The following is a 27116-nucleotide window of genomic DNA, read 5'->3' as shown; positions in this document are numbered from 1 at the left end:
CACAACCATAACAGAGGCACACAGAACCAAACTGCATCCCCTGCCTCCATCGTGACAGTTGTAAGCGCAAGTGGGAGTCGGACTTCGTCCTAACTGCCTTCTGGGAGAGACAATGGCAGTTGTGCTCATTTTCCTACAACCTACTTCCTGCAGCTTTCCTGAGAAAACAGGAAAGCCACAGACTATCCCCCCTGGACTGAGGCATCTCCTGCTCTGAATGAAGCTGTGCAGATTCTCATGCAGCAAAGCACACAAAGGCCCAACAAATGCTGACATTTTGCACAGGGCAACAGGAAACACTGACCTGCACAGACTTGAATGTGGTAATGAAGGGCAACATGATGTGGTATCCTGGTCCACTGGGACTAGTTAACAACGCACCACCCCTAGAGAGAGAGATGAAGAAAACATTCAGGCAAATGGAAAATACTACATGCTGGCTTTGAGAAAGTACATTAGTAGTAGTTGGTTAGGGATAGTGATAGGAGGATGGTTGGACTAGATGATCTTGTAGGTCCTTTCCAACCTTATGAACCTATGAACCTATGAACATTCAAAATGCCAGAAGGCACAGCTGTCTTAGCATGAATTACACAGTTCACCTGCTCCAAATTTGCTGCATCAAAGAGTCACTTCACGTCTGTAACCTTATACAGTACAGTGCCAAGGAGCAATCTACCTGGTGAATGAAAACTGCATTGCCTCAATAGCTCAATTTCCCTATAAGATGGCTGGTCCTAAGTAAGACACTTGCCTGTTGCAACTTGACAGTACTGAGAAATTAACTTTCAGAGATGGAAGACATTGCTAAATTCTTCCATCGCGGCAACACTGCACAGTGCCTACAGAACACAGATTTTTCTCCTCTAAGCTGCTGACTAGCAGTCATGGAAAAAACCAACAGCTGGTGATTCTGCCAGTTTGGGATTCCATAGAGCATTCAGCACAGCCCTTACCTGAAGGACAATGATCTGCAGTCCCTTGTGTGGACAGACAGCTGGTTATAAGTTAGAGACAGAATAGCTCTGAGCACTCAGTGCTCAGCATCCTGAAAAGGCCCACGCTGTTCAACACGCTCGTAATTACAGGAAAAAGCAGCATAAAGGAATTGGCCCACAATGGGAAATGTGAAGGATGCTAAATGGCAGAAGTGACCTAAAGATTCAGAAAGGCTGGCAGAAAAAAAGCTTAGAAATACTGAATTTCTTCATTCCTTTACTAAAATTTGAAGAGGCATCCAGCAACCACCCCCTCTCTTTCTATAGGGGGTGTCCAAGGCAGCTGCAAACTCTGGATGCCACTGCGCCAGGCTGGTCTGAGAAAGGGCAACAGCACCCAGCACCTGCTGTCGTCAGGTCCAAGGGTATGGGCTTTGTGCTTTTAGATCCCAACCACAAGCAGAAGAGCTACCCTGTATAGAGGTAGGAAAAGCAGCTGAGAGATTAGAGAAAGATTAGAGAAAAACTGAGGACTGCAATGGCTCTGTGCAGAACTGTGCCGTATAGGTACAGGACAACAGAAATAACTCAGCCTGCCCACCACAGGGCAAAACCCTGAGGAAAAAGCAGCAGAGAGCAATCCCCTCCCAGGGAGCACTGTGAATTTCAGCAGAGAGAGAAAAGCCTGCTGAGGCCTTCCAGTAGGAACGCTACCTGTAGTACACGGCCACGTGCCCCTCCTCAACTCTGTGGATGGAGGCATAGAGGAAGAAGACGAGGATTCCCGTGGCAGCCGCCGCCACCACTGCAGTCTGGGCCGCGGCCATTCTCGCAGCACCTGTGACACAAACCGCTGAGAGAGGGCGGGAGGAGGCACCCTTCCCAAGGGGAGGGAAACCCCAGGCCTTGCACTGCAGCCCTTACGCATCCCAGCTCGGCGCCTCACAGGCCTGACCCGCCCACACCTCACGAGCCCCTCCTTCAGACAGAGAACCGCACTTCGGGACCCGCGCATCCCCACACCTGCTCTCACCTGGCGAGCCGGCCTCGGGAGACCCACGCCCGCCTCACCAGGCTCCGGACCGCCCGGCACAGCTCAGACACGCCGCGCCGCCCCGGCCACCCAGGCCCAACGGCCGCGACGCCCCACCCCTCCCGCCGCAGAGGCCCAGTGCGGGGCGGGGGTAGAGCCAGCGCCGCGCGGCGCACAACGATGGCGTCACAGACCACCGCCCGGCTGCCGGTTGACCGCGATAAGCAGGGCCGCAGCAGCCTTACGAACGGCGTTCATTAACAATAAACTCTGCTTAAAACACACGCGCGCACCCGTCTATACATTACAAGCCGCCTGCCGGGCCCAGCGCCCCGCCCGCCCCTTGCTCTCTGCTGCGTGGCCCGGTGGGGCCTCACAAAGCCCACACCCCCCCCACGCGGCTGTAGGCCCGGCCTCGGGGCAAGGTGCTGCCCTTGAGGGTGGCTGCTTCCTCAGAGCACTGCAGTGCGTGCCAAGTCCCTGCCGTGCAGAATGCTCGCTGTGTTGAAGGTACAAGGAGGCCACAGTCTGTAAAACACCACTGCTGCAAGTTCCACGTATCCACTGCTGGCCCTACAAGCCTGGGCAACCCATGTCCAAACCGCAAGGCAATGGGGCACACCGTATGGGGATGCAGGCAGCTGTCAGCACACATGCAGGAAGCAGCACAGCTCCTGGCCCTACTTCAGCCAGCTCCAGTCGAAGTTCTGAAAGAGGAAGCAAGGAAGAAACACTGACAAAATATTTATCCATCCAGAATCTCTCTATCCTCCACGTAATCGTTCTATCACAGCTGGAAAAACCCTCAGTGTTTCATGACATGGTTCCACCATGTACTCCCCACACCTACTACAGCACTTGGGCATGGCACAGGTTGTCTTGCTCTGAGAATGATACTGTGTCCATACACAACCTACTGCTACTAGCCCTAGTGATTGTACAGGCAGTACAAGAATACAAACAAAAGAAAAAAAGGCTCCCAGTCCTATTTACGCAAAATCAGAGAACAAAGATCTCACTGATTTCTTTATCTTGACTTCCTCTGAGTGACCTGAAGAGGACAAACCTCATTTTTCTGCTGCTTTCCTGTTTGCTAACTTCTGTGTCATGATACAAGGAGAATGGGAAAGGAAACAAGCATAACCAAATCAAGCATTGACTGGCAGAGCATGACTCCACAAGAAAGAACAATATTTCTGGGTTACAGTATGCCAGTCAGATGCTGCACCATGGGATGAGATGTGGGTGGTGACAGAGACTAACAGAGAGTCAGTAAGAATAACAGGTAGAATAACAGTAGTTACATTAAGAATAACAGGTAGGAAGCCAGTCAGAGGACTTCCTCCTCCTCAGCAATAGCAACTCCTGCTAATGAGTTTTCATTCACGAGTAAGTTTTCACTGAATTCATCCTGAGTAACTCAGCCACTCCAGTAAACTCTTAGTTCACTGTTTCCTGTGATTCATAAACAGCAGAACATTAAAACTAGGAATTAAAACGGTAAAAAGAAATTAAGAGCTCCACTTCATCAATCACCTTCATTCCTCCAACCCTTTTTTCCTTATTTCTGTATCTGTAACAGATAAATGGTTGTAACTTTTTATCCCATAAGGATGGATGCTAACCCTCAGGAGATACTGTAATTAGCTTCTGAAAATCCAAGTTAGAGCACATCAGTGGACATCACTTCCTCACAGATCCCTGACTTCCTTACAGGACTGCAATAACATGCACAACAAACTGAGGTATTCTCAAGCTGATAGAAGCTGTATTGACTTTCCCCCTTTAAAACGAAGGGGTCAGTCTGCTTGCCTAATTCTATCTGTATTGGTGTTTCTATGAAACAGACCTAAAATCATCTGAGAACCTTCTCTAGAAACCTTGTGTTCTGTGGCGCTCTTCATCCTGCTGGTGACCGGGCCCATTTGAGCAGAAACTTACCAGCCTCAATCAGTCGCTCAGGAGCTTAGTTTTAAGATTGCATCAACATTTCTGGGTGAGTATCATCTACTTCTGTCGCGTCTTGCTGTTTCAAAAAATAATTTCTCCAAAAAGCTTTCCTAGGACTCTCTAAAGCCACACTTTCACCATAATGAGAACTTAATTTAATAACCAGAAAAGGGCTTCATGCAGGCTGCTTTCCATGAGGGCCAGCATGTTAGCCGAGTCCAGGGGGCTGACAGACATCATATGCCAGTGACAGCAATTCACATAACCCCAAATAATAAGGGAGTGGTTAAGGAGTACTCCATACCCACAAAGAACCCTGTTGTGGCTGTGACAGTTGGGTCCTCAGAAACACACCAACAAACTTACCGTCAGGCTGTTCTGCTCTTCTCTCGCCTCCTGCAACATACTGCTAAAGCGATTAAGATAACTCAGGTTCTCCTCTATCACATCAACAAAGTTTTCTCTGTAGGGAAGGCATAACAAGACAGATTTAAAACAAGTTAGCGCTGACATCAGTAGGTTCCCCACTGAAGAAAAAAGAAAAAAAGCAAAACATGAACAGAACTAAGTTTTCTGCAATTATAGCAGGCGCCCTGTAGGATACAAAACATGCCTGGAGGCAGCATCCTGCAGATCCTCACCCTATATGCCTGGATTTGTTCTCCTTCCCTACTGAGGAAGTGCACAAACCACTCTGAAATTCAGCCTTATCAGAACACCGAGGATGAGCTGAGTACAAGGGGCCTGAAATCACTGCCCATTCACAACATGTCTAGCATCTTTCAGCTCTTTGTACAGTGAAGCCAGATTTCAAAGAGGTTCTGTGAAGACACACAAAAGCACCTCACTCAGGAAAGTGCCCATTAAAAGGTGATCACTCCATATCACCTGGAGGTGGAATACGCCTGTCAGCAGCAGAGAAAAGAGGAAGCAGGAAGCATTGCTTAAGGTTTCAGAAAACTGACACCCAGCAAAATCATGCTTATAAAACGTGTATCTTCAAAACTTACAATATTTCAGGCCCCAAAAGAAAGAGCCATTGGACAAACGGTTTGATAAATGAAATGTTTGTGCTTGTTAACCCTGGTATAGCCTCTACAATAACTGCACTGTGGCACACTGAGTGTTGAGCAGTCTCTGATGGGCGCCCTCCTTCTGTTAGGCTGACTGGAATTAAAGCTACAACTGAGAAAAGGTAGAAAAAACCAACCAAACAAACACCAAAACCCTCAGCTCCTGCCAACTCTCGTCTCAGCTAGGCTGAGATATGCAAGACATTAAGTGCACAGTGCTAACTGATGGAGATCACCAGCTTTACCTGAGAGGTATATGAAACTTGCTCAGGATTGGAGCATGGAGGTCTGTGAAAAAAGAGTTAACTAAACTCCTGAGGTTTTGGAGCGTTAGTAACATACAAGGTACTTAAACTGTTTTGGAAAGATGAAATAAAACAGACAGATTGTTTACTAATGACTCCAATTTCAGACCTACTTTTCAATTAGCACTTTTGAAACTGCTGCAAGAAGCACCAAACATGGCCTGATTTATCTGGCACCTGTGCCAGAACTTGGGCATGAAAAGAAACTGCATTTTGGCTCCAAGTCTGCCTTTTGGGGAACTGCTTTAACTCTAAGAAAGAAGTTATTGAAAACACCAGCCAAGAACTGAACAACATTCAGCTGTTCATACAGTTTAGTATTGCAAAATGCTCTCTCCTAACATATCCAAAACCCACCACGTGGGACGTAGTAAAGATGTGTAAATAGGTCAGGGCTCCTGAGCTCTGGAGACATCATCAGCAGAGGACAGGATTTCAGACTGTACGTGTACATAGTGGTTACAATGACCCGTCTCTGCAGCAGCATCCTTTCCTTGCGTCTCTTACCCATCTTCAGGTGTTGCCATAGATGAAAGAGGGTGAGGTGCATATTCTGAGGAGCTCTGGGGGGCCCACGTGGATGCTGGAGTTGAGGCTGTCCCTTCTAGGCTGGAGCTTACCAGTGATCGAGAAGAGCTCTGAGTCTAGATAAAAGAAATTCACTTCCTGTGATACATTTCCTGAACTGAACTTAAATGTTGGCATGTGGCAAACAGCAGATAGTTTTGGCTGCACAGTGACTAGAAATGATGCATAAAAATCAAGTGTATTCTTCAACCTACTTACACTATTTAAGAAAGCAACCATTTCACTTTTGCAGAAATGCCAACATACTATAGGTTTAAGAGAGCAGACTGAAATTTATCTATGCCAGTATACACACTCCAATACTGACGAACACTCAGGGAGCATAAGAACAAAGCTCATGTCATGCCATGTTACATGAACCATATTCCAGCCTCCAGCATTTTGGCATTTGATGGCTCCCTAGAACCAAGAACACCTTTGCTGGACTTCTCTTCCATGTATTTGTCTACTGCCTTTCTAAATCTCTGTTAACTTTCAGCATCTCAAACTTACCTTCTCTACAGTAAAGTAACTACTGTGTGGAAGCATCTCTTTTTTGTTTTGTTTCTTCACATCTTCATTTGATGTCCCCTGGTTCTTGTAGTGGAAGGAAGAGCAAACAACTCAACCAGAAGCTACTTACACAAGCAATTTTCAGCAAATGCCATATCTCCCTTTGTCTTTTGCCCTGCATCTGCATCACCGAGTTATCTGCTTCCTTGATGTTATTTAGAGCCACTTCAATCTCTGGAAGCAAGTCAATAATTTTCTGCTTACAGCCCAAGAGCTTGCTATAATAAAAACAAACACATAGTTAATTCCAGCTTGCGTGGCAATGAGCTTTTGGCAAGACTGAAGCGGCCTCATCTTGAGATTCAAGGAAAATTCAGCCAGAACACCCCTTCTCTGAGTACCACGCCATAGCAGCTGCACGTACAAAACCTGCAAGGCTGGGGGGACCCTGGATTTTTCTCTGTCCAGTTAAGACTCAAGACTACTACTTATACAGACAATATAAGCTCTTAATCTGAGGTATAAAAATTGATCCTGATGATGACAGACAGCTTAGAAACTCAACCATGGTATTTTAATTAGTCTGTGCAAGTCTCTGTAGACTAATGTACCTAAGATGGCAACATCCTCTGTGGGATCTATTAGCCATAAGCTACAGAAAGTAAGGATAGATAACATTCTGCTGACTACTGAGGCCTATGCAGTACTTTTTTATTTGTTTGAGCTGTTATTTTCTCAGCTGTTACACTGTTGTTTTTCTTTTTAAAGACTCAAATTCCAACTTAAGCACTAGCAGAACTGACTAATTTTAAGGCAAACTCTTGGCTGGTAATAGCACAAGCTACTGCATTTTCCTCTCACTTGCTACTAGCTTATGCATTAGCTATATGCCTTAGAAGAAAAAAGTGGAAATTTAACACAGACACAAAGAGAAGAATTAATACTGCTATGAGAAGTGCTTATCTGTGAACGGAACGTTTAGGTTCTGACCTAAAGATACAAATGCTGAAAGTTGGCTTTGTTTTTTTGAATAGTGTACCTGAGATGGCCAAAGAGCTCCTTTAGAACTCGGTCTTGGCTCTGAACTGTCTGCACAATAATCTTCACCATGTCTGTGCTGTCACTGTAGGCATGACCTGGAAGGAACATCAGTAAAATGCTCAGTGAGGAACCACTCGCTTCCCCTCACTCATACCCAGAGATAAGGAAAGTCACTTAAAAAGAGCAGGCAAACAAACTGAAACAGTTCAGAAAATCTTAAGTCAGCTATAATCTCTCATTAGGCACAGCTTTTCTTAACCATCTCTTCTTTCCACAGACATAGGCTTCAGTAAGGACCGTAGCTAGTTGCATAACGCACAAGGAACTAACTCTTCCTTGCTTACTAGGCTGCATGTTCAGAACATGTAATGCCCAAACATGAGGCTCCATCAAGAATAATTAGGATATTAAAAGAAAAAGGATTGCCTTTGGCTGGAGTGATGAGACAGGAACTGCAGTTCTTCCTGAGTCTGGGGGAGTAAAGGAGTAGTACTTAGAGAAAGAAACTGTTAGGAAATGTCAGGAGGCATACAGACTTGTTTACGGCAGATGTTCAAGTCTGAAAATCATAGGACAAACCCATAACTGAGTAACAGTACTACAGGAATTTGGGAGAAGTCCTGGCTCAGCAGAACAAGATAAAATTGGCTTGAGGTATGTTCTTGACAATGACTTGACTTCTCCGAAACAGTATTTTCAGGGTTGATGGAACTGAGTTGAGAAAAATTAGTGAAAGCTGGTTGTTGGGAACAAATCTAGAGCAGTCTTTGGACAACCTGCTTCCGTACCTGGAGGTCTTGTTTTTAATTGCTTGTACAGGTCTATGGCTCTCTGTTCCCTTCAAAAAGAAAGAAAAAAAAATAATCATACGCCTTCACATGGCTCAGCTGTGTTTTCCTTCTGCAGTATCCTTAACTGCAAAACCTCATTTTTGTGACTAAAGGTGCTTCTGCACAGCTGCCTCAAATTACTGTTCCCCTTCTGCTTATGTTGCCCAGTCAATTTAGAGACATTCTGCAAATGAAAAGAAACATCCACAGCACAAACAATAGGACAGTGTTTCTTTTCCTCCTGTTAAGTACACACCCTTTCTTTCAAATACTCCAAAAAGCAGCAGTTCAGACAGGTCTTTGGCCCACAACAGACTTCTTCCTTTAGCTGTCCCTAGATCACCCCTATACGATTTCAAGAAATCATGCAAGTTTCTCCTCCTTATGTATGTAAGCATTTCTAGCATACTTCATAGTTATCTGTCTCCAGAGTCCTGCATCAGCCTATGACAGGGTAGAAGTGCTCTCTTCTCCTGCAGCACATGGAAAAAGAAAGCATTAGCATCCAGTGCACATCCCATCTGGCACGCCACACAGGACCCACCTGTGTCTTGAGGCTGCATACATCAGATCTGAAGCAGCACACTTTGCTACAGCCTGAAAAACTGAAAAAAACAGGAGACTGTTCCCCACTCCTTGTTAAGAGCAACAGCGCAGAATTTTGTCTTTGTAGCACTCAACTATCCTGTATACTTTAAGCACCTCGAAAAATGCTGATGCAGCCTTGTGTTCTCAGTAGTGAAAGTGCTACAAACAATGTTTTACAAGGCAATTTCATCAGTAGTTTAAGCTGATGTGAATGTGGACCGCTGCTGCAAAAGGTAGTTTCTCTCCTTCATCACTTCCTTCCCCGGTCCCAGTCGTGCTTTATCAGTGACTATACGTGGACAAAAAGTAACTTAGTTGACTAGTAACTAGCTTTGAAGAGAGGGAAGAGTATACCAGGAAGACCTATGCTTCCTCTCAGAATACTCAAAGTTAGTCAGAATTCTGAGCTCTTACTATCAAGAAATTTAATCTTGTGGCTATTTTGTCCTTCCCAGCTACTTTCCCCTTGTTTCCACAGGTCCAGCCATCATGAGGCTGCAGGTTGGTTAGGTAAACTAGGTGAGCTTGCTCCTTTGACTGAAAAAGTTGTCAAAATCTGCTTTACAATGCTGCCAAATGATCACTTGATCTCCAAGAGGAATACACAGCCACAGAAGGTGGGACCTTCCTTCCTAACAGCAGAATAATCTTGAACTGATTGCAGGACTGCTCTGTACACTCAGCTTGCAAAAAAAAGTCAGAAACTCATTTTGAAAACACAGGCAGACAGAAGAGCCATTACAACAGATAAAACATCACTCGACACAAAATCCGTTAATGCACAATAAAAACAGTAAGTAAAGAACATACAAGCTTTCCATGACTTCTCCTTGGCGCCTTGCGTACGGACTCTTCTGAAGCTCCACAATCTCCGTGTGCAGAGCCATGATTTGTTCATCTAGATATCCAATATCTTCAGCCTACAGGGAAAAGTAGCTACAAATCAAACTGAAGGAGGACAGCAAGAATAAAGACAGAAATTTACAGAACACTTCTCTGGACAATGGACTGACTCCATGCAAACTTTAGGAGATAAAAGACTCTTCAACATGGCTGCTGTTATAACTAAGGTTACTCAGTGATATCACTCACATTCGCAACATGGGTGAGAAAAATCAGCTTCCTCATTCACAGCTCTTTAAAATGCACGTTGCACATACAGACTCTGGGTCTACAAACGTCACAGCAGTGGAGATGTTTCCTCCCGTTCTTATAGCATGAATAGGAGCTGCTCTCACATTTTACATTCCCATATGCATTCTGGCCTAACATTCCTCTAGTATTTCATATCCTCAAAGCAATACAGAAATACCAGCCTCACACCAATTGATGACGCAATGAACAATAAGCTTCCCAAGCACAAGGAGAAGCCAAGAGGTACCCGATATACACTGGAGATCTCTGGCATGGTTGAGAAAAAACAGATAACATCTTGGAACCATTGCCTGTGGATACTGATCTGGCACAACACAAACAAGCGGTGAAGAAACTGCCATTCTGGGATATTTCAGCTTTTCCCTTCTGACCTGGGTCTGAAGGATCTGCACATGGGATGTTTTCTGGAACACACCTGTTGCTGAAACTGCAGAAGTACTTGGTGTGAAGGCATGTAAAAGGAATGTGACACCAGAAAGGGATGACTGTAGATCTTGCAAGTAAAGATCAAAACAAGAAGTGAGAAGTCACGCAATCAAAAGAGAGAAGAAAAACGTGAGGTAAACCCTGCTGCTGGTGTCTCTACTTAGAGCACAGTAACTCACAGTAAGGACTGTAACTGTGTCTCACCGAAGTTATGCTGCCTGCTACATAATCCAAGATATCACTGTGTATAACAGAGCAGAGCATTTTACATTTCTGATAAATGTTCGTGGTGTGACTACAATCTGAACTGCAAAGGTTCAAGACAGATCACAGTTCTCAGGCTCTGCAAAGCTTGCTCGTACTCCGGATTTCCTAGAAGCAGCTGTTGACAGCTTTGAATCATTCTTCTAGAAGCAGCCACTATTATACTTCTTGTTTACTAAGAGGTGCCTACTGTGTTCATATGGCAAGGTTTTGGTAGCAGGGCTGCAGGGGTAGTCTCTGTGTGAAGAGACGAAGAACTTCACCATGTTCAAGATGACCCAGCACTCCACTGAAAGGACTGGGAAGATGGTTACTGGTGAGCCATCTCCCTGTATGTATTCTAACCAGGAAGCTTTTTTTTATTATATTAACTCACTCTGTCCTGCTGAGGACCAGAAGCGAGAGAAAAGTTTGATAGCTTTCAACAGATGAGACATAATAGAGACTACTTTCTGAGATATTTTAAAGACCTCTACTCGGAAAAATACATTACAAATGCTCTGCTTTCTCTTTGTGGCCCTTCTCAAAGGCTTCTGTCTCCCAGGCTTTGTTCAGTATACCCATGAGAAAGGAAGAAGAAACAGCTTTTGACAATAAACTTTTGTGATCGTTCTACTTCTTTTTCACAGCTTTTAAGCTTCCCTTTTCCCCTGTAGAGAGAAATCTGGACAGAACAACAGGCAGAACTGCTCCACATCACAAAGGCCTCCATCTCCTTATTACTTTTAGTGGAAGTAAAATTGAAATACTCCCAGTACTCATGAATCTAAGAAGTGGGTGTATTTCAGCTAGTCTTTTTCAAAGGACAAAGCCTTTGACACTGTCTCCCACAGCATTCTCCTGTAGAAGCTGGCTACCTGTGGCTCACACAGATACTCTCTTTGCTGGGTAAAGAACTGGCTGGAGGGCTGGACCGAGTGGTGGTGAATGGAGCTGAACGTAGCTGGTGACCGGTCGTGAGTGGTGTTCCCGAGGGGTTGGTATTGGGGCCTGTCCTGCTCAGTGTATCTACTGATGACCCAGACAAGTAGATTGAGTGCACCCTCAGTAAGTTTGCAGATGACACCAAGCTGGGAGGAAGCACTGATCTGCCTGGGGGTAGGAAGCCTCTACAGATGGATAAGGACAGGCTGGATTGCAGAGCTGAAGCCAGCAGGATGAGGTTCAACAAGACCTAGTGCTGGGTCCTGAACTTCGGCCACAACAGCCTCAGGCAACGTTACAGGCTTGGGGCAGAGGACAACCCTCAGTAAGAACTGGTTCTAGCTCCGTTCTGAATTTCTTAAGAATGACTCCAATTTCTTCTACCAAAACTTAATATGCCTGCTTACTTGCAAGAAATTTATGTCTGTATTCCTAAGTTAAGTACAATTTTCAGATCAGTGGCTAGTAAGTGATTAGTATTATTTTCAGTTTTAGTAGTACACATTTTTGTGTGCAAAAAAACAATGTACAAGACTCTTGGCTACAGCAACACCTACAGTGTATTCTCCTACACAGACAAACAGTCTAGTCTAGTCTTCTGCACTGGCTTTTTTCAAACCACTACATTCGAACAACTTGGTGCCTACCTGGGCACACTGAGAGGCCTTCTCTTCCATCTCTTTCCATGCTTTCAGCATCTTTTCTGAAGCTTAAGAGAAAAGATTTGTTACTTTATAAAAAGCTACAGATGGCAAAAATAAAGCGTGACACAAGCTTGTATGCATCAGTTGAATATAAAGACAAACAGAATTAGGTTGAATCTTCAAGCAGGAGCCATGACCCAAGCATGCTTAGGGGGAACAGTTGAGCTGTTAGCTACTGTGTCTGCAGTTATGGAGACATCTTATTAACCTCCTGCCTTTGCTTGTGCGAAACTCCTCTCCTTTCCCCAGAAAAACAAAACAAAACAAAACCACAAAAACAAATCAACAACATAAAAATGCTGAGAAAAACACCAGCAGCTCGTGCATGCACTTTCTTAAGTAAGTTTCCATCCACAGTGGTTCATAGTCAACCCAATCCTTTACAAGATCAGACAAGACACCCAGGAAAGTATTACACAAATATGTACATATGCCATAAGCCATCTGGTCACTGTATCTCTCCAGGTCAAGGCGAATGCTCTGGTGAAAGAATTCCAACTTTGCTTTCAGCTGCTGAGACGCTGATACCATATTGTTTTTCATTTTTATTAGGTTGGCGTTATACCGAAGGAGGCTCAGCCTAACAAATAAAAGAACATCACGTTAGCTGAAAAGCACATGTAGACTAACGTGGTCCATAACCAAAGAAGCTGACACATTGCCTGAAGGAAAAATGGACAGATGCGGTAACGAAAAAAACAGTCTGAGATGTGCAGAATAGGGAGTGTCAGTGGGGTCACAGACCGCATCTCACCCTCAGAAGCTGGAGGTCCTCAGCAAGCAAAAGAGAACTTACTTTCTCATTTCTTTTTTTTTTCCTCTTTGTGTGTGTGTGCATGCACAACAGGGACTATTTTTAGCACGTGGCCCCTGGTGAACGCTGTCATCATTTTACTGCCTGAGACATGTAATACTGCCCATTCTCTGCCACTTGGTCACACAGGATAAAACCCTATAAACACAGCAGTTTCTCTGACTGTGCCACCCATGAAACAAGTGCCCTGGGCTGTACTGCCAGTAGCTTGAGTGGATCGATCCCCTCAGATCAGCAGTGTTGAGGCCACTCCTGGAGGACACAATTCAGTTTTGGGCTTTCCAGTGCAAGAGAGACGTGGACATACTGAAGGGAGTCCAACAAAGGGCAACAAAGATGACTAAGGTTCTGGAAAAAATCTCTCATAGGAGGGTGAGCGAGTAGAGGAAGCTGAATGGGCATCACTATGTGAAAATATTTGAAGGGAAGTGTGAAGACAAAGGAGGCAGGCTATTTCAGTGGTTCTCAGTGACATGACAACAGGCAACGGGCCAAAACTGAAATGTTCAGATGAAACCTTGCACATCAGGAAATACTCTTTTTTTAAAATAACTGTTCAATGAGCAAAGGTACAGGCTGCCCAGAGAGGTCACAGAGTCTTCATCCTCCGACCCTCTGAGATATTCCAGAGACATCTGGACATGGTTCTGACAAGCTGTGTGAGAAGGGATTAAACCAGATGACCTCCAGAGGTTTCTGACAACTGACTCATCTGCAAGCCTGTGACTGCATTCAAGGTTTTTCAATTGCTATCAACATAAGGCACTATGAAATAGAATTAATGGAGTGATTTAAGTTCCCAGTCCAAATATACTTCATAATGTAGAAGTAAAAAAGAGCAGAGGGCTGTAAAACTTTTAGTAATCAGAAGTCCCCTGGTCTGGTCAGTCTCCATGTTTGCATAATACTGAATCTTCTGAACTAAAAGTAACAACTTACATGGCAGCTCTCTGGCCCTGGAAAAGTCTGCTGTAATCTTCTTTTAGCCCAATGACATAGTGAACTGCTTCTGCCCATACCTTGCGGAGCTGAGGAACTGGCAGTTGGATTTTACTATCCTGTACTGAATACAAGAAAAACAACTGTATCTAAATGGAAGAACAACTCTAGAAAAGGAGTCCAGTGTTTACAACATTCCATATTTCTGCTTTAGGTACCTAAACTAAGAGACAGAGACACATAAGAACTGCTCATTTGTTGCACCATCCTCTGATTCCTTTAAGCATTTCGGCTACTGGTGTTAAAAGATACAGTATAACACTGCGTGAAAGGTGAGAGCAGGCAGGACTTGTGGTTTGTTTTATCCATTAACTTCGCACCTAAAGAACTTGCTCAAGCTACCAAAGCCCTGCAGAAGAGTTCAAAAACAGCAGGCAATGGGCGGAAAAGAGAGAGAGAGAGCACTGCAGATAAAATTTTTCTTAAACAGTCACCTTTGAGTTAGAGGCTGCCCTTCAAGACACTCACATAAATTAGTAAGACAGACCTACTACCGTATTAGACAAGAAGCAATGCTTTCAGCTCCAAGGTGTCCTCCAGCATACTTACCAATGTAATTTACACACTCAGACAGACTCCGAGAAGCAAAGGGTCCATCATAGACAGTTTTGCTTTTATCGAACAAATAGACCATATAGCTATCCCAGCCCCTCTGCACAAACAAGAGAAAATCTGATTACAAAATAAACTCATCACTGTCATCAGAAACTCTTTTTATCTGACGCCTTAGAAAATTGATTTTGATAGATTCTACAGAAGCACAGGGCCCTCTGCTAGCAAGTTGCTTTAAAGATTTAGTTGGAATACAGCCACAGGAACCTATCTAAGTTACCCAAGAAAATAATGCTCCATAGAGTAAATTGTCTCAAGTGGGAGGAGAACAAGCCAATTAACTTTCCCTTCCCCTTCCTAGGGAATTTTCAAATTCCTTAAGAGTGCGAAAAACATTAAATGAACAGAATCATTCTTACTACGCCATCAATAACACATTGAGAAGCAGGTTTCCGAGGGTCCAGGCAAATTCCTGTTTCCAAGAGCAGTTCCTGATTTCCAGTGCTTATTCCAGTTTCAAACTCAATTCGAATCTGAAGGGAATGAAGACTTTCCTCAGGATGCAAGAGAAACGAAACAATCTTGGCAGAGGTCATATTTAGGATGTGTACTATCTGTAAAATAGAGTGCAAATTAATTAGAATTATATCGTAAGGTCTGGACCTGTAACTCTTAACTATGACCAAACTCACCAACAGCTCCAGAAGCCAGGCTGCAGCTTAATTACACCAGAAGAATGCCAACAAGCTAGCACAAAGGCCATCTCAAGACTGTCAGCTCTGAAGTAGCCAGCATTATTTAAGAATCACAGAATCACAAAATTGTAGGGGTTGGAAGAGACCTCTAGAAGTCTAGTCCAACCCCCATGCCAAGCCAGCTCCCAGCCCAGGTTGCACAGCTCGGTGTCCAGGTGGGTCCTGAACACCTCCACAGAAGGAGATCCCACCACCTCTGTGTGCACCGTCACTGTACTGGGAAGAAGTTCCCACACACATTGGTGCAGAACTTGCTATGCTTCAGTTTGTGGCCATTTTCCCTCATCCTATCGCCACACACTGCTGAGAAGAGCCCGGCCTCATCCCTTTGCCTCCTGCTCCTTAAATATTTATAGACGAGGATCAGATCCCCCAAATCTTCTTCTTTCAAGGCTGAACAGCCCCAGGTCTCTCAGCCTTTCCTCATAAGAGAGGTGTTCCACGCCTTTTATCATCTCTGTAGCCCTCTGCTGGACTCTTTCAAGGAGATCCCTGTCTTTTTTGTACCAGGAGCCCAGAACTGGACACAGTACTCCAAGTGAGGCCTCATCAGGGCAGAGCAGAGGGGAAGGATCAACTCCCACGACCTGCTGGCCACGCTCTTCTGAATGCACCCCACAGGTTACCACTGGCCTTCTTGGCCACCAGGGCACACTGCTGGCTCATGGCCAACCTGTCATCCACGACACCCAGGTCCCTCTCTACAGAGCTCCTCTCCAGCAGGTCACCCCCCAACCTGTATGGGTGCATGCAGCTATTCCTCCCTAGGTGCAAGACTCTACACTTGCTCATGTTGAACCTCATCTGGTTCCTTTCTGCCCAGCTCTCAGCCTGTCCAGATCTTGCTGAACAGCAGCACAGCCTTCCAGTGTGTCAGCCATTCCTTCCAGCTTTGTATCATCAGCAAACTTGCTGAGAGTGGACTCTTCCCTCATCAAGGTCATTGATGAAGATGCTGAACAGGACCAGACCCAGCACTGATCCCTGAGGAACACCATTAAGTACAGGCCTCCAGCTAGACTCTGCTCCATCAATCACAACCCTCTGAGCTCTGCCAGTCAGCCAGTTCTCAACCCACCTCACCATCCACTCATCTATTCCACACTTCCTCAACTTTGTTATAAGGATGCTGTGGGGGACAGTGTCAAAAGCCTTGCTGAAATCAAGGCAGACTGCAACCACTGCTCTCCCCATCCACCAAGCCAGTAATGACATCACAGAAGGCCACCAGATCGGTCGAGCACGACCTCCCCCTGGTGAACTCCTGATGACTCTCTTTTCTTCCAACTGCATGGAAACAACATCTGGAACAAACTGTTCCTACACCTTTCCAAGGACACAGGTGAAGCTGACTGGCCTGTGGTTACCCAGGTCTTCTTTTCTTACCCTTTCTGAAGGCCAGAGTGACACTGGCTATCCTCCAGTCTTCAGGCGCCTCTCCCATTTTTCAGGACTTCTCGAAGGTGATAGAGAGCAGTTCAGCAATCACCTCTGCCAAATCCCTCAGCACACATGGATGCATTCCATCAGGGCCCATGGATGTACACTCATGTTGCCTAGACACTCTTGGACCATCTCCTCCATCACCAAAGGGGAGCCTTCCTTTCCCCAGTCCTTCACACTTACCCCCACAGTCCAGGAGTCCTGAGGGGGAGTTCCCACAGTGAAGCCAGAAGCAAAGAAGGCGTTCAGTATCTCTGCCTTCTCTGCATCCTCCATTATCAGAACACCCCCCTCATTTAGTAGGGGACCCACGTTTTCCCTAGTCTTCCTTCTACTGTTGACATACTTAAGAAAAGAAGTCTTATTTTCATTCCTCCTTATTAAAAAAACAAACCAACCAACTGTGACATACCTCCGCCTGTCTTCTCACTGCTTTCATAGCTCTGATTTTACTGTACCTGGGAAACTATAGGTCTCAAACCACATCACAATATAGATTATGGTAAGTCCCAATTATTGCCACAACGTTTTGTGTTTCTGTCTCTGATTCCTTTGGAATTCTTTCAGATTATCCTCTGGCTTCCATGCACTTTTGCCTCAGCTAATCTCACTCCAGCAGAGCTCCAATACATTACTTGAAGGGGAGCAACCAAGAGAATACAATCTCTGCTCTACTACTAGTACGCAAACCTGGAGTCATAGTATCAGCAACAGAATTCAAAATTAATAGTCTCTACCAAATATTAAACAGCCTACTGAGCTCGCTGAGTCCTCACTAAGATGACAGGCAGGAATATAGAATCATTCTTCTGTTACAAGAAGAAAGCTAGAGAAAATAATATAGCATATGATATTCTATCTTCGGATATGTACCAGATAGGCCATATACACACCAACAAAGAGATTCCTCAAAATCCAGAATCTAGATGATACCAGGAATCTACCTTTGATGAGTTTCGTTCTGAGCACAATTCCTGTTCTCTGAAATGTTTCTACTGAGCCCAGTAAAACTACACTTACCTTCAAATTCAGTAAGTGATCCATCATTAGGAAGCACTTCGGACTATTGGTTTCAGGATCTAAATCTCCACCTCTCTGTTCTGGATCCCAATTCAGCATCAGCTGCAACCAACTTTCCATCGGTTCTACAATTAAACTAAACAAAAATAATAATGAATTTCCTAACAGAATAGCCATGAGAAAGCAAAGGCAGATGTTCTAATACACTAAGCCCACTTAGGAAACCAGAGTCTTATAAAGCAAAGTTCTGTCTTCAGAACAACTATCCTCACACTGCAGAGCTGCTTGGAAGAATCACAGAACTGTAGGGGTTGGAAGGGATCTTGGTCACCAGAGATCATGATGTGCAACATCCACGCCCGCAAAGCAGGCTCCCTACAGCAGGCTGCACAGGTAGGCATCCAGACAGGTCTTGAGTATCTCCACAGAAGGAGTCTTACAACCCCTCTGGGCAGCCTGTTCCAGTGCTCCATCACTCACACCGGAAAGAAATTCCTTCACATATTGGTGACGAACTTCCTATGCTCCAGTTTATGGCTATTTCCCCCTGTCCTGTCCCCACAGACCATTGAAAAGAGATTGGCCATGTCCCTTTGTCTTCCACAAGGCTCTCTTCCATGTTCGTCTACGTAAGAAGCACAAAAGTTTATTGTCTGTAACATGGTAAAAAGAAGTACAAAGTGCAAGACGCTCAAAGCACTGGCCCTAAACTAGTCATACTTGATTCTCAACTTTATTTGAAGGCCTCCAGTGCCAATGAGTTATGCTGCACCTGCTGGGCACATTTACTACTTGTGTCTTTAGGTAAGTGAAAGATGATCACTCTCATTTCTGACATAGTATAGACCAGAGACATTCCTGGAGGCCTCATAGTCTGAGCTCTTTCTCCCAACAGGTCCAACGCCACGGATCCAGTAGGCTGCTCAGAATCACCTCCAGGCAGTCCCTGAGGACTGAGAATCCCCACTGAGGGATGCATCACTTGCTTCAAGGAAGTTTTTTTTTTTTTTTTACCTATCTGCAAATATCATTTCCTTTCAAGCACCTGTGCTGTGACCCCTGGTCCTTTCACTCTGCCTCTCTGTGAAGAGTCTGGATCTGTTGTCTCTGTAGCACCCTACTAGACAGTGGGAGACAAAAATCTGATGCTTCCAGTTTGAGGAACTTCTTGTATGCCCTATTCAACAGGCTCTGACCATATCTGAGGCCTTGCCTGTACTTGCTGCAGTTTTTTCCAACACAATTGCTAGATGACGTTGCTTTCGTGAAGCAGCTAATTTAAGCTCCCATGGCTAAAGTTTATAAGAAGAGTTTAAGACTTGGTTTATGAGATTTGGTACCATCAATTTTTCAGGCAGATATCAATGAAGTCATCTCTCTCACTTGGGAGCCGAAAGTTTCCATGAAGAGCCACGTGACTACAAGCTATTCTATTAAAGCAAATAATAGCTTGCTTACAGGTTGAGACATCATTAGGAGAAAGAAGGACACCTCCACTTAAAAGATGAGCCAAAAATTATCATATGTAATCACACTGTCACACTTACCTACAGAGGCTGTGAGGCTGTGGCAAATGAGTACTAAAGCGAACCTCCCCATTCATCTCTTCAGAAGCAAATATGTGCTTTGGATCTTTCTTCTTGATTTTCTCATGCCTAGAAAATAAAACCCTTTGTTGATACAATGACAATATTTCTTTTGTAAAGGGCTAGCAAATCTGTCATCAGCAAAGTGCCAGCTTTAGGAAACTTTTTCAGAATGAAGAAGGTATTTCTAAACAATTCACCTAGCACAGCTATATCCAATTGGAAGAAGGAAGTCCTTGCAATTAACTCTGTCTCTGGAAACATTTTCACATCTGCTTGCAAGGACATCTGGAGAGCATCAAACAAAAGGATCACAGGCAACTATCATTTGTGGACCACAGAACAATCCTGCCCAATAAAATCAGTTTCCACACAGCTGTGAGACAGTTTGAACTTGAAGGAGTCAATTGGCAAAGCCACTGCACTTACCTTAACCCCAGAGAAGCATTTAAGATAGAAGCATTGGAAACACTGCATATTACTGGAGCCAGCACTAGGAAAACCACCACTGGCAACTCTGTTTCCTCATCCTAGCTCACTTAGCACTGGTTTGCATCCTGCCTAGAACTCAGCTGCTTGCACAGCAGCAGGATTTCCCAGTGCAAGTCCCACGCAAGCATGGCCTGTGCCTTAGCCATCAGCCAGGGGTAAGGCAAATGAACACCTCTTGCCCCTGGAGACCAGCTTGCTCATTTAACCAGCCCCCATTGGAACTGAAGCTGCGTGCAGGGGGCTCACACTGTTCTCTTCCCGTTTTTATGGGTACAGATGCTTGGAAGAGTTGTTTCTCTCCTTCAGTCATTCGTTTTTCAGTACATTTTTATTAAGAAACCAAGTTTCTCCAATGTTGGAAAAAATGAGACAAACATTTGAACTACTATAATAAAATCTCAAGAGTTAGGCGTTTAAGGAGAAACTATTGCACTATATTTTTACATTTGTTGTTGTTGTTGTTAAAGCAATTTAATTTTCAAATTTACTTCCTCCCCCTCCCATTATTTTAATGCTATCGGAAGAGCAAGTTTCGTACTTCTTCTGTTGCAGAATCACTCTTTAAAAAAACCTATCTTTACATGTGCAGTCCACATATCACAAGCTAAGGAGTGGAAATATATCAATCAGCATTTCTGCTCTTTGTTCTAGCCCTTACAGAGCACAGAGAAATTTCCACATGCAAGTTGAAGTCCTTCAGTTTTTGTAGTTATTTGGAAGCACATCCCACTTGTCTACACTGCAACAGAAGGTCTGTCGTGCTGTGTGTTATTTGTTGCTAAAAAAAATAAGTAACCTCACAGCCTGGGTGGACAAAGGACTGTATCACTCCTTTCCATGCATTAAATCGTTCTGACATTATTTCCTTGTTTAACAGCGTGATTTATAATAAAGTTTTTTGATTTAAACTTCAGATTTTTGCATTAACTCCTATGCTCAATAGCTGTCACATAACGTAATCACCACCCATGATAATACATATAAATTGACAATCAAGGTGTCATTAATGCAATGAAAGTACCACTAGCTTCTTCAAGACTTAACAGACCAAGAAGTCTCATCATCCAACACCACTAAATTTGACATTGCAGTTCACACTGTCACTTCACTGTATGCGAAAGCTGTCAGTACTTTTGCTGAACATCTTACCAGGTAAACGGCTGGAGATTGTGTAGGAAAGGTCGAAATCCTGCAATGCATTCGAACACCATTGTTCCAAAGCTCCAGTAATCAACAGTGACAGAGTAGGATTTATTCTCAAAGAGTTCAGGAGCCTGAAAAGAACCGTACAAGGACACTTTGAAAGTGGCAATTCAAACAATCCAGCATCTCTGCAGGGACAAATCTGTGTCTAGGAGTGGCTCATGGCTCCAGAGGTGATACCAGCAGGAGGATGACAAGGGACTTGTGTAGGTTCTGACACACACTTCTACAATGGTATAAAACATGGTAATACCACATCACTTGTACACATAATAGAAGTCTTACCAAGTATTGCAATGTTCCAACAAATGAAGTGCACAAACTTCCTTGATCCAAATCTTTTGCATAACCCAGGTCTATTATTTTGTGAATGATCTGTAAACAGTTCAAACAGATCAGAAGAGCACATTCAGAGGAAAAAAAAAACAAACAACAGCCAAACAAAACCAAACCTACGCAGTGATATGCATCCAAGAAGGGGAAAGCCAGAACAGGAATTCTGAAAAAAGTCCATGGTGAAGCTTTGAAGTGTGACAACGCACTGAAATTTGCTGTTTCACCACATAGGCTGGCCTCATCCACCTACCCCATCTTAGACACAACTTCCTTTAAAGCAACTCATCAGTTCTAGATCGGCATTCTATGTTATCTTGGAATTTTGAGCTATTTGTTCGATAAGTAACAATAAAGAAAACCATTTTATTTGGTTTTATGTTCAAACAAGCTTAATTGTATACACAACACTCACAGCCACAAACATAAGGTTACCATACACTACAATTTTGTATCATTCCTACTTGTTTGTATGTAAGGTTCTTGAATAGAAGCAAAAGTTGTTTGCTTCTAATGACAAAGTAGTAGAATCTGTTCCCCTAAGAAGACATCAACAGTTCATAAATTCATAGTTGACTTATCAGTCTAGTTCAATGATAGAAGCTACCCTTTCATTCCCTCTCAGGTAAAGCTGCTGACAACTTGCAGAAATGTGACTTACCTTCCCACCTTCATCCTGAAGAACAATATTTTCAGGTTTTAAATCTCTGTGAATAATTCTGTTTTCATGCAAATACTGGATACCAGACCCTGAAAGACAATTGTGATTTAATAGAAAAAAAACACACTTATTAGAGACATAGCTGAAAAACAACTCTGATTTATCTGATTTTGAATGCAGAATGTTTCCATTTAGAAAAACTGCTAAGAACTTGACTTAAAATATTTGTTGGGTTTGTACACATGACTTCAGGACTGAACAAGTTCCTTCTCTGCTCAGAACAGGGAGGCTGCTGCGAGCTCAGACCAGGTGGCACAACTGCTGATCAGAACTCTTGCCTTTAAGGTGAGAGAGAAGGGAGCTGATTCCCTGATCCAGCTGGGAACTAAACAGGAAAAAAAAAAAAAAAGAAAAAAAATCAACCAGGTTTTAGCCAGGCTGGTTTCCAGAACTTAACCCTAACAAGGTGGTGGAAGCAGCTGAAGGGAACAGAGCATGGAAGAAAAAGCAAAGGGCAGGACTTTGCCATCCAGTAAGTAGCCCTGTGAAGCCACTAACAACAACAGGAGAAAAACTGCCTGTGGAAAGGGGGGAAATCACTACTCCACCCAGATAACACCACACGTTGCTAAATAAAAGGTTATTTTGCAACTATGTGCTACATGTCACTGCCACACACAGAACAGCAAAAGCAATTTTCAAACTGTGAACTTCTTTAAGCGATGATTTTTCAACCTTAGAAACATGGTATCTCTCACCAGAGAGAAGTCAGCACCTTCACTGATCTGTCACTCATTTATACACTCCACAGCTTCCAACTTGCATTTCTCCATGGAACTTCCAAATCTTTACCAAAGACATCACAGGAGGAGATTGCATTACCAGCAACATACAAATGCTTTATGCAGTAAGGCACTTCTTGTTTCACGTAAAGCTGTCAAGACACAAGACTGGCAAACAGCCTGCGTGGAAGAATACAGAGCATGGCCTGAAGAGGCAATCAGCCCATGAGGAAGGGCTCACATTAGCTTGTGAACACAAGTCAACTGCCTCTAGCTTCTGGATACAGTTGGAATAAACTTGTTTGTAAGAAACTGCCCTGTAGCTATAACTCAGTCTCCTCACTTTCTTGGAGTGACCTTGCTTATCCTGATATGCAGTATTTTATTGTCTCCTGCTGTTCTATATACGGTCATGGTACTAAGGGATTGTACGGATATCCTGACAGTTATCTGGGGATTCCTCACCTAATTAATCCTCAGTTGAAAGCAAATCACTACCCAGAAGACTGCTGGACAAGCCATGGCATGGTTAGCTTGTATGTTCTCTTCTGCTATGCTCTTTCCCTGTCTTGCTCTCTGCTCTGGTTTACTGGCTCTCCTGTTCTGTCATCCTGAACAAAATTTTCCTGCTACTAAGCACAACCTACAGAGAGAAGCCACACAGAAACTTGGGCACACTCCTTCAGACTGGCATGCTGTTTGGCATCTCCAGACCACTGAACAGAACAGTTAACTTGTGACCTTAATGCCACAGTTAACCAAAGCTGATGGCTACCTAGCTTCTTCAGTCCCTTTCTGTGGACATGTCATTACTGCAAGCTTCTTGTCTCTGTGACCACCAAGGACATAAGATCCCTGCACAGGAACAGAAGCCCCATTTGTTTTTTCACCTTGTTTTTGTTAGTTCCCTTCTCAGGGTGAGCTGAAAGAGGAAAATGCCATTACACATAAATATAAATATACATGAAACAGACAATGAAGTCCACTGACTACATACCAATGTCACTAAGCAGAGAAAGTATCTGGCTTTCCTTAAGTCCACAGCAGTTTTCTGGTTTGTTGAGCAGCTAAAAGAAAAAAAAAAAGTGTTTATACTTGCAACGCATCAATTAGTAGTCAGGAACAATATCTTCCATCCCCTGCCAACACCACATAGAAAATGGCACAGCACACATGTAACTCTTGTTGAATAGAGTGAAATAAAAAGGGGAGGGAAAGAAAGAAAACAAAAATTCACAGCACCAAGACAAAGTTGAAGAGATCTGGACTGCTAGAATAAAACCACCGAAACCTGAAAGCCATAGGAAAGCAAGTGGGCGAGAGACTTGGGCAGGGCCAGATGGCTGGAAGCAGCAGGGATCTCCAGGCTCCCAGAACCTTGTGTTCCCCACCTTCTGAGGAAATTGCCCTGAGAGTACAAGCATAATATATGTGCACGGCCCACAGATACAGATGCTTTTCCAGACTTTATAAAAGATTACAGATGTGGAATGGGAAACGGACAGCACTGAAAAGCAACGTCCCAACAACTGTAAGAGAAAGACTCTATAAGAACAGTGGGATCAGAAAATGTCATGGTTTTGTGTTTTTTGTTGTGCTGTTGATATTCCACATCATGACATCATGTGGTGTGTTGAGAGTTGAAGAGGGTCTCCTGCATGGCAGGCGAGAATTCTGCCACTGAACCAGAAACAGTCTTTTTTATTTTTTAAAGAACAAAGCATTACATGCAATTTTTATGGTTCTAAGATTTTTGTTGTATTATTGATATTTCACGTAAAACCGTAACAGCAATCAAGTGAAATAAAGGACAGTATTTCTCAGGCTGCTCTAGCATCTGTGCATTAAATGCTAAATAATCAAATACTGCACTGAATGTAGAGCTAATATAACCCCAAATTTCTTGGCTGAGGTCTCAAATTTGCCTTTAAGTGTTCTCAAAACTCTTACTGCATAAATACAACACCCAAGCATCACAAGGTATGTGGACAGCTATGTTTCTTTGCAGTATGCTACTTCCACATATAGCCCCTTCCTTTAATTGACAACCTTTCAGCCTCTTAATATTGTCCCAATTGTTTTAAACAGTACTAAAACATAAGATAAGGCCAAATGAGTTACACATTAACTGTTCTCACAGATATGCATTATGGCACTTAACGTCTGCTCAGATTTCTCTAGTCTTGTTTGCTGCATATCAATGATAAGAAAAAAATAACAAAATCTGAGCAGAAAAAAAGTTTCCTGATCACTTTGATAACATGATTTCTAAGCAGAACTTAAGTGGAAGAAAATTACTTCTCCACCCCTAAACAAGTGACTGCTTCCTGCATACAGCTACAATGGAGCAGAGGATGAGGTCCAATCTGACCATGCTGCCAGTTTCCCTTTCTTGTGAATGCTGCAGCTTTGCACAGAAGCAGTTCTCAGCCTGATAAGAGTGAGCCAGCTGAAGTCTGTGACGCTCCAGCAACACTGGACCACATGGGAATTAATGACATCAGGCTCTAAACCCTGACACACAGAGTGCCTGCAATCCAGGCTTAGGTTGGAAGGAACCTTAAAGCCCTTTCAGTTCTATCCCTTGCCGTGGGCTGGGCACTCCCCTCAGATCAGACTGCTCAGGGCTCCATCCAGCCTGGCCTTGAGCACCTTCAGAAACTGGGCACCCACAGCTTCTCTGGGCAGTCTACACCAGAGCCTCACTGCCCTCTGAGTAAAGAATTTCTTTCCAGCATTGAAATGAAACTCCCCTCTTTATTTTAAAGCCATTTTCCTTACCTATATCACTATGACCATGTAAAAAGTTAGTTTCCCTGCTTACAAGCTCTTGAAGCAGTCACTGCCTATTTCCTTCCCTGTAAGATACTAGGAAAAAAAAAAAAAAAGCAGCCCCAGCAGAACACATACGCTTCATAGATGACCACAGCTACAGACATGGCATCACATCCCCCTGTTTTGCTGTGCTGTGCAAAGCAGACATTACCTTCCGAAGGTCACCCCCTGCGCAATACTCCATTGCCAGAAGAGGAACATCGTTCACAAGGAAGTTCATTTCCTCAGGAACTTCACAGGCTCTCACTACGTTGGGATGGTTCAACCTAGGTAGATTGAAAGCCTGTGAAAACAGTCTACTCCCTCATAGAGCAGGAGGAAGGATGGTTGGCCACCAATGTTTAACAACTTGGGTCTGAGCTACGCTCCCCAGGTGCACCCTTGCTGAGAAGCGCACCCTATCAGCACCCAGCATGGGAACATCAAAACCAAGGACGCAAAGAGACACCTCAGAGCCCAGACGCAGTACTTCGATGGAGAGCTGGGCTCCCGGCTCACGCTCTGGGTGACGACATTTCACGTGTGTCTCTTATTCTCGAGTGCAGGGAAACCTTCCTTCTGGCCCAGAGATTTGTTAAGCCGTAACGCGCTGCTCCTGAGACTGCAAGGCGCATCCAGGAGGCCCTGACGACAAGCCGCACACCCTCAAACCCCGCGCAAACCACCGCAGCTGACAACGCGCCCCAGCGCTGCGGGTGAGGACGTGAGCAAGGTGGCGCGCAGCCCGCGCTACGCCGCCGCCCCGCGGGACCGCTGCCGCCCGTGAGGGCGGCCCACGGGAGCCCGGCGACCGCGCACAGGCGGCGCAGAGGGCCCCGCGTGGACGGGCCCTCCGGATGGGCACGGCAGGACGAGATCCCACAGTGCCAGGACAGCCCCCGTCCGCGCAGGGGCCAAATAGGGAAGCGGCGGAGCCCGTTCCCTGGCTGAAGGCCCGAGGCCGGCACTCACTTCTTCATAATGTCGATCTCGTGGCACCAGCGGTCCTTGTTCTTGACGCTCAGCTCCAGCCGGCACGACTTGACGGCCACCCGGGCGCCCGTGTCCTGTGGCACACGGCCCCGTCACGGCAGGCCCACTCCCCCCGCCGCCGCCGCCCACCCCGCCGCCGCCCCACCTGGTGCTGGTACAGGCAGACGTTACCGAAGCCGCCGGTGCCCAGGCGGTCGCGCATCTCCCAGGGCCCGCAGCTGCCCGCCGGCTGTCCCCGCAGCGCCACGCCGCTGGGGACAGGGGGCGGCCCACGCTCCACAGCCCGATCCATGGCGCCGGACACAGCTCCGCGACCGTAGCTCCGCCTTTATTGCCGCGTTTATCGCCGCGTCAGCGC

At 44.8% G+C, this 27116-nt stretch overlaps 1 protein-coding gene and 1 long non-coding RNA gene across 2 annotated transcripts; both read right to left on the bottom strand.

Annotated features, from left to right (window-relative positions):
• Nucleotides 1-310: 310 nt before the first annotated feature.
• LOC136056852 (uncharacterized) lies at nucleotides 311-1992 on the bottom strand. Its single transcript, XR_010622974.1, has 3 exons — nucleotides 1972-1992; nucleotides 1653-1776; nucleotides 311-386 (listed from the first exon to the last, which is right to left on the bottom strand). It is a non-coding gene; the product is annotated as an uncharacterized LOC136056852 (long non-coding RNA).
• Nucleotides 1993-2278: 286 nt separating this feature from the next.
• Nucleotides 2279-27089, bottom strand: LOC136056853 (inhibitor of nuclear factor kappa-B kinase subunit alpha). Its single transcript, XM_065749219.1, has 21 exons — nucleotides 26904-27089; nucleotides 26738-26832; nucleotides 25938-26052; nucleotides 23949-24018; nucleotides 22170-22258; nucleotides 21461-21550; nucleotides 21122-21246; nucleotides 19442-19549; nucleotides 17895-18030; nucleotides 15096-15290; nucleotides 14674-14776; nucleotides 14065-14188; nucleotides 12740-12891; nucleotides 12255-12316; nucleotides 9649-9758; nucleotides 8209-8258; nucleotides 7419-7515; nucleotides 6510-6657; nucleotides 5807-5943; nucleotides 4288-4384; nucleotides 2279-2678 (listed from the first exon to the last, which is right to left on the bottom strand). Exons 1-21 carry the CDS (start codon nucleotides 27048-27050, stop codon nucleotides 2652-2654), a joined length of 2277 nt encoding a protein of 758 aa, XP_065605291.1. The 5' UTR covers nucleotides 27051-27089; the 3' UTR covers nucleotides 2279-2651.
• Nucleotides 27090-27116: the final 27 nt, after the last annotated feature.

Source organism: Cyrtonyx montezumae, unplaced genomic scaffold (assembly GCF_038088225.1).
Source record: "Cyrtonyx montezumae isolate F1298 unplaced genomic scaffold, pur_monq_1.0 scaffold_59, whole genome shotgun sequence".
Taxonomy (NCBI): Eukaryota; Metazoa; Chordata; class Aves; order Galliformes; family Odontophoridae; genus Cyrtonyx; species Cyrtonyx montezumae.
The sequence above is the reverse complement of the archived record's forward strand: the minus strand, read 5'-3'. Positions and strand labels throughout refer to the sequence as shown.

Bases quoted from the DNA above. Each gene is read 5' to 3' on its own strand.
- LOC136056853 (XM_065749219.1), bottom strand. From the start codon at position 27,050: ATGGATCGGGCTGTGGAGCGTGGGCCGCCCCCTGTCCCCAGCGGCGTG. The intron at 24,019-25,937 runs GTAATGTCTGCT...TTTTTCTTTTAG, and splicing joins CAGGGGGTGACCTTCGGAAG to CTGCTCAACAAACCAGAAAA. The intron at 14,777-15,095 runs GTAAGAATGATT...TTGTTTGTGCAG, and splicing joins AATGTGTTATTGATGGCGTA to AGGGGCTGGGATAGCTATAT.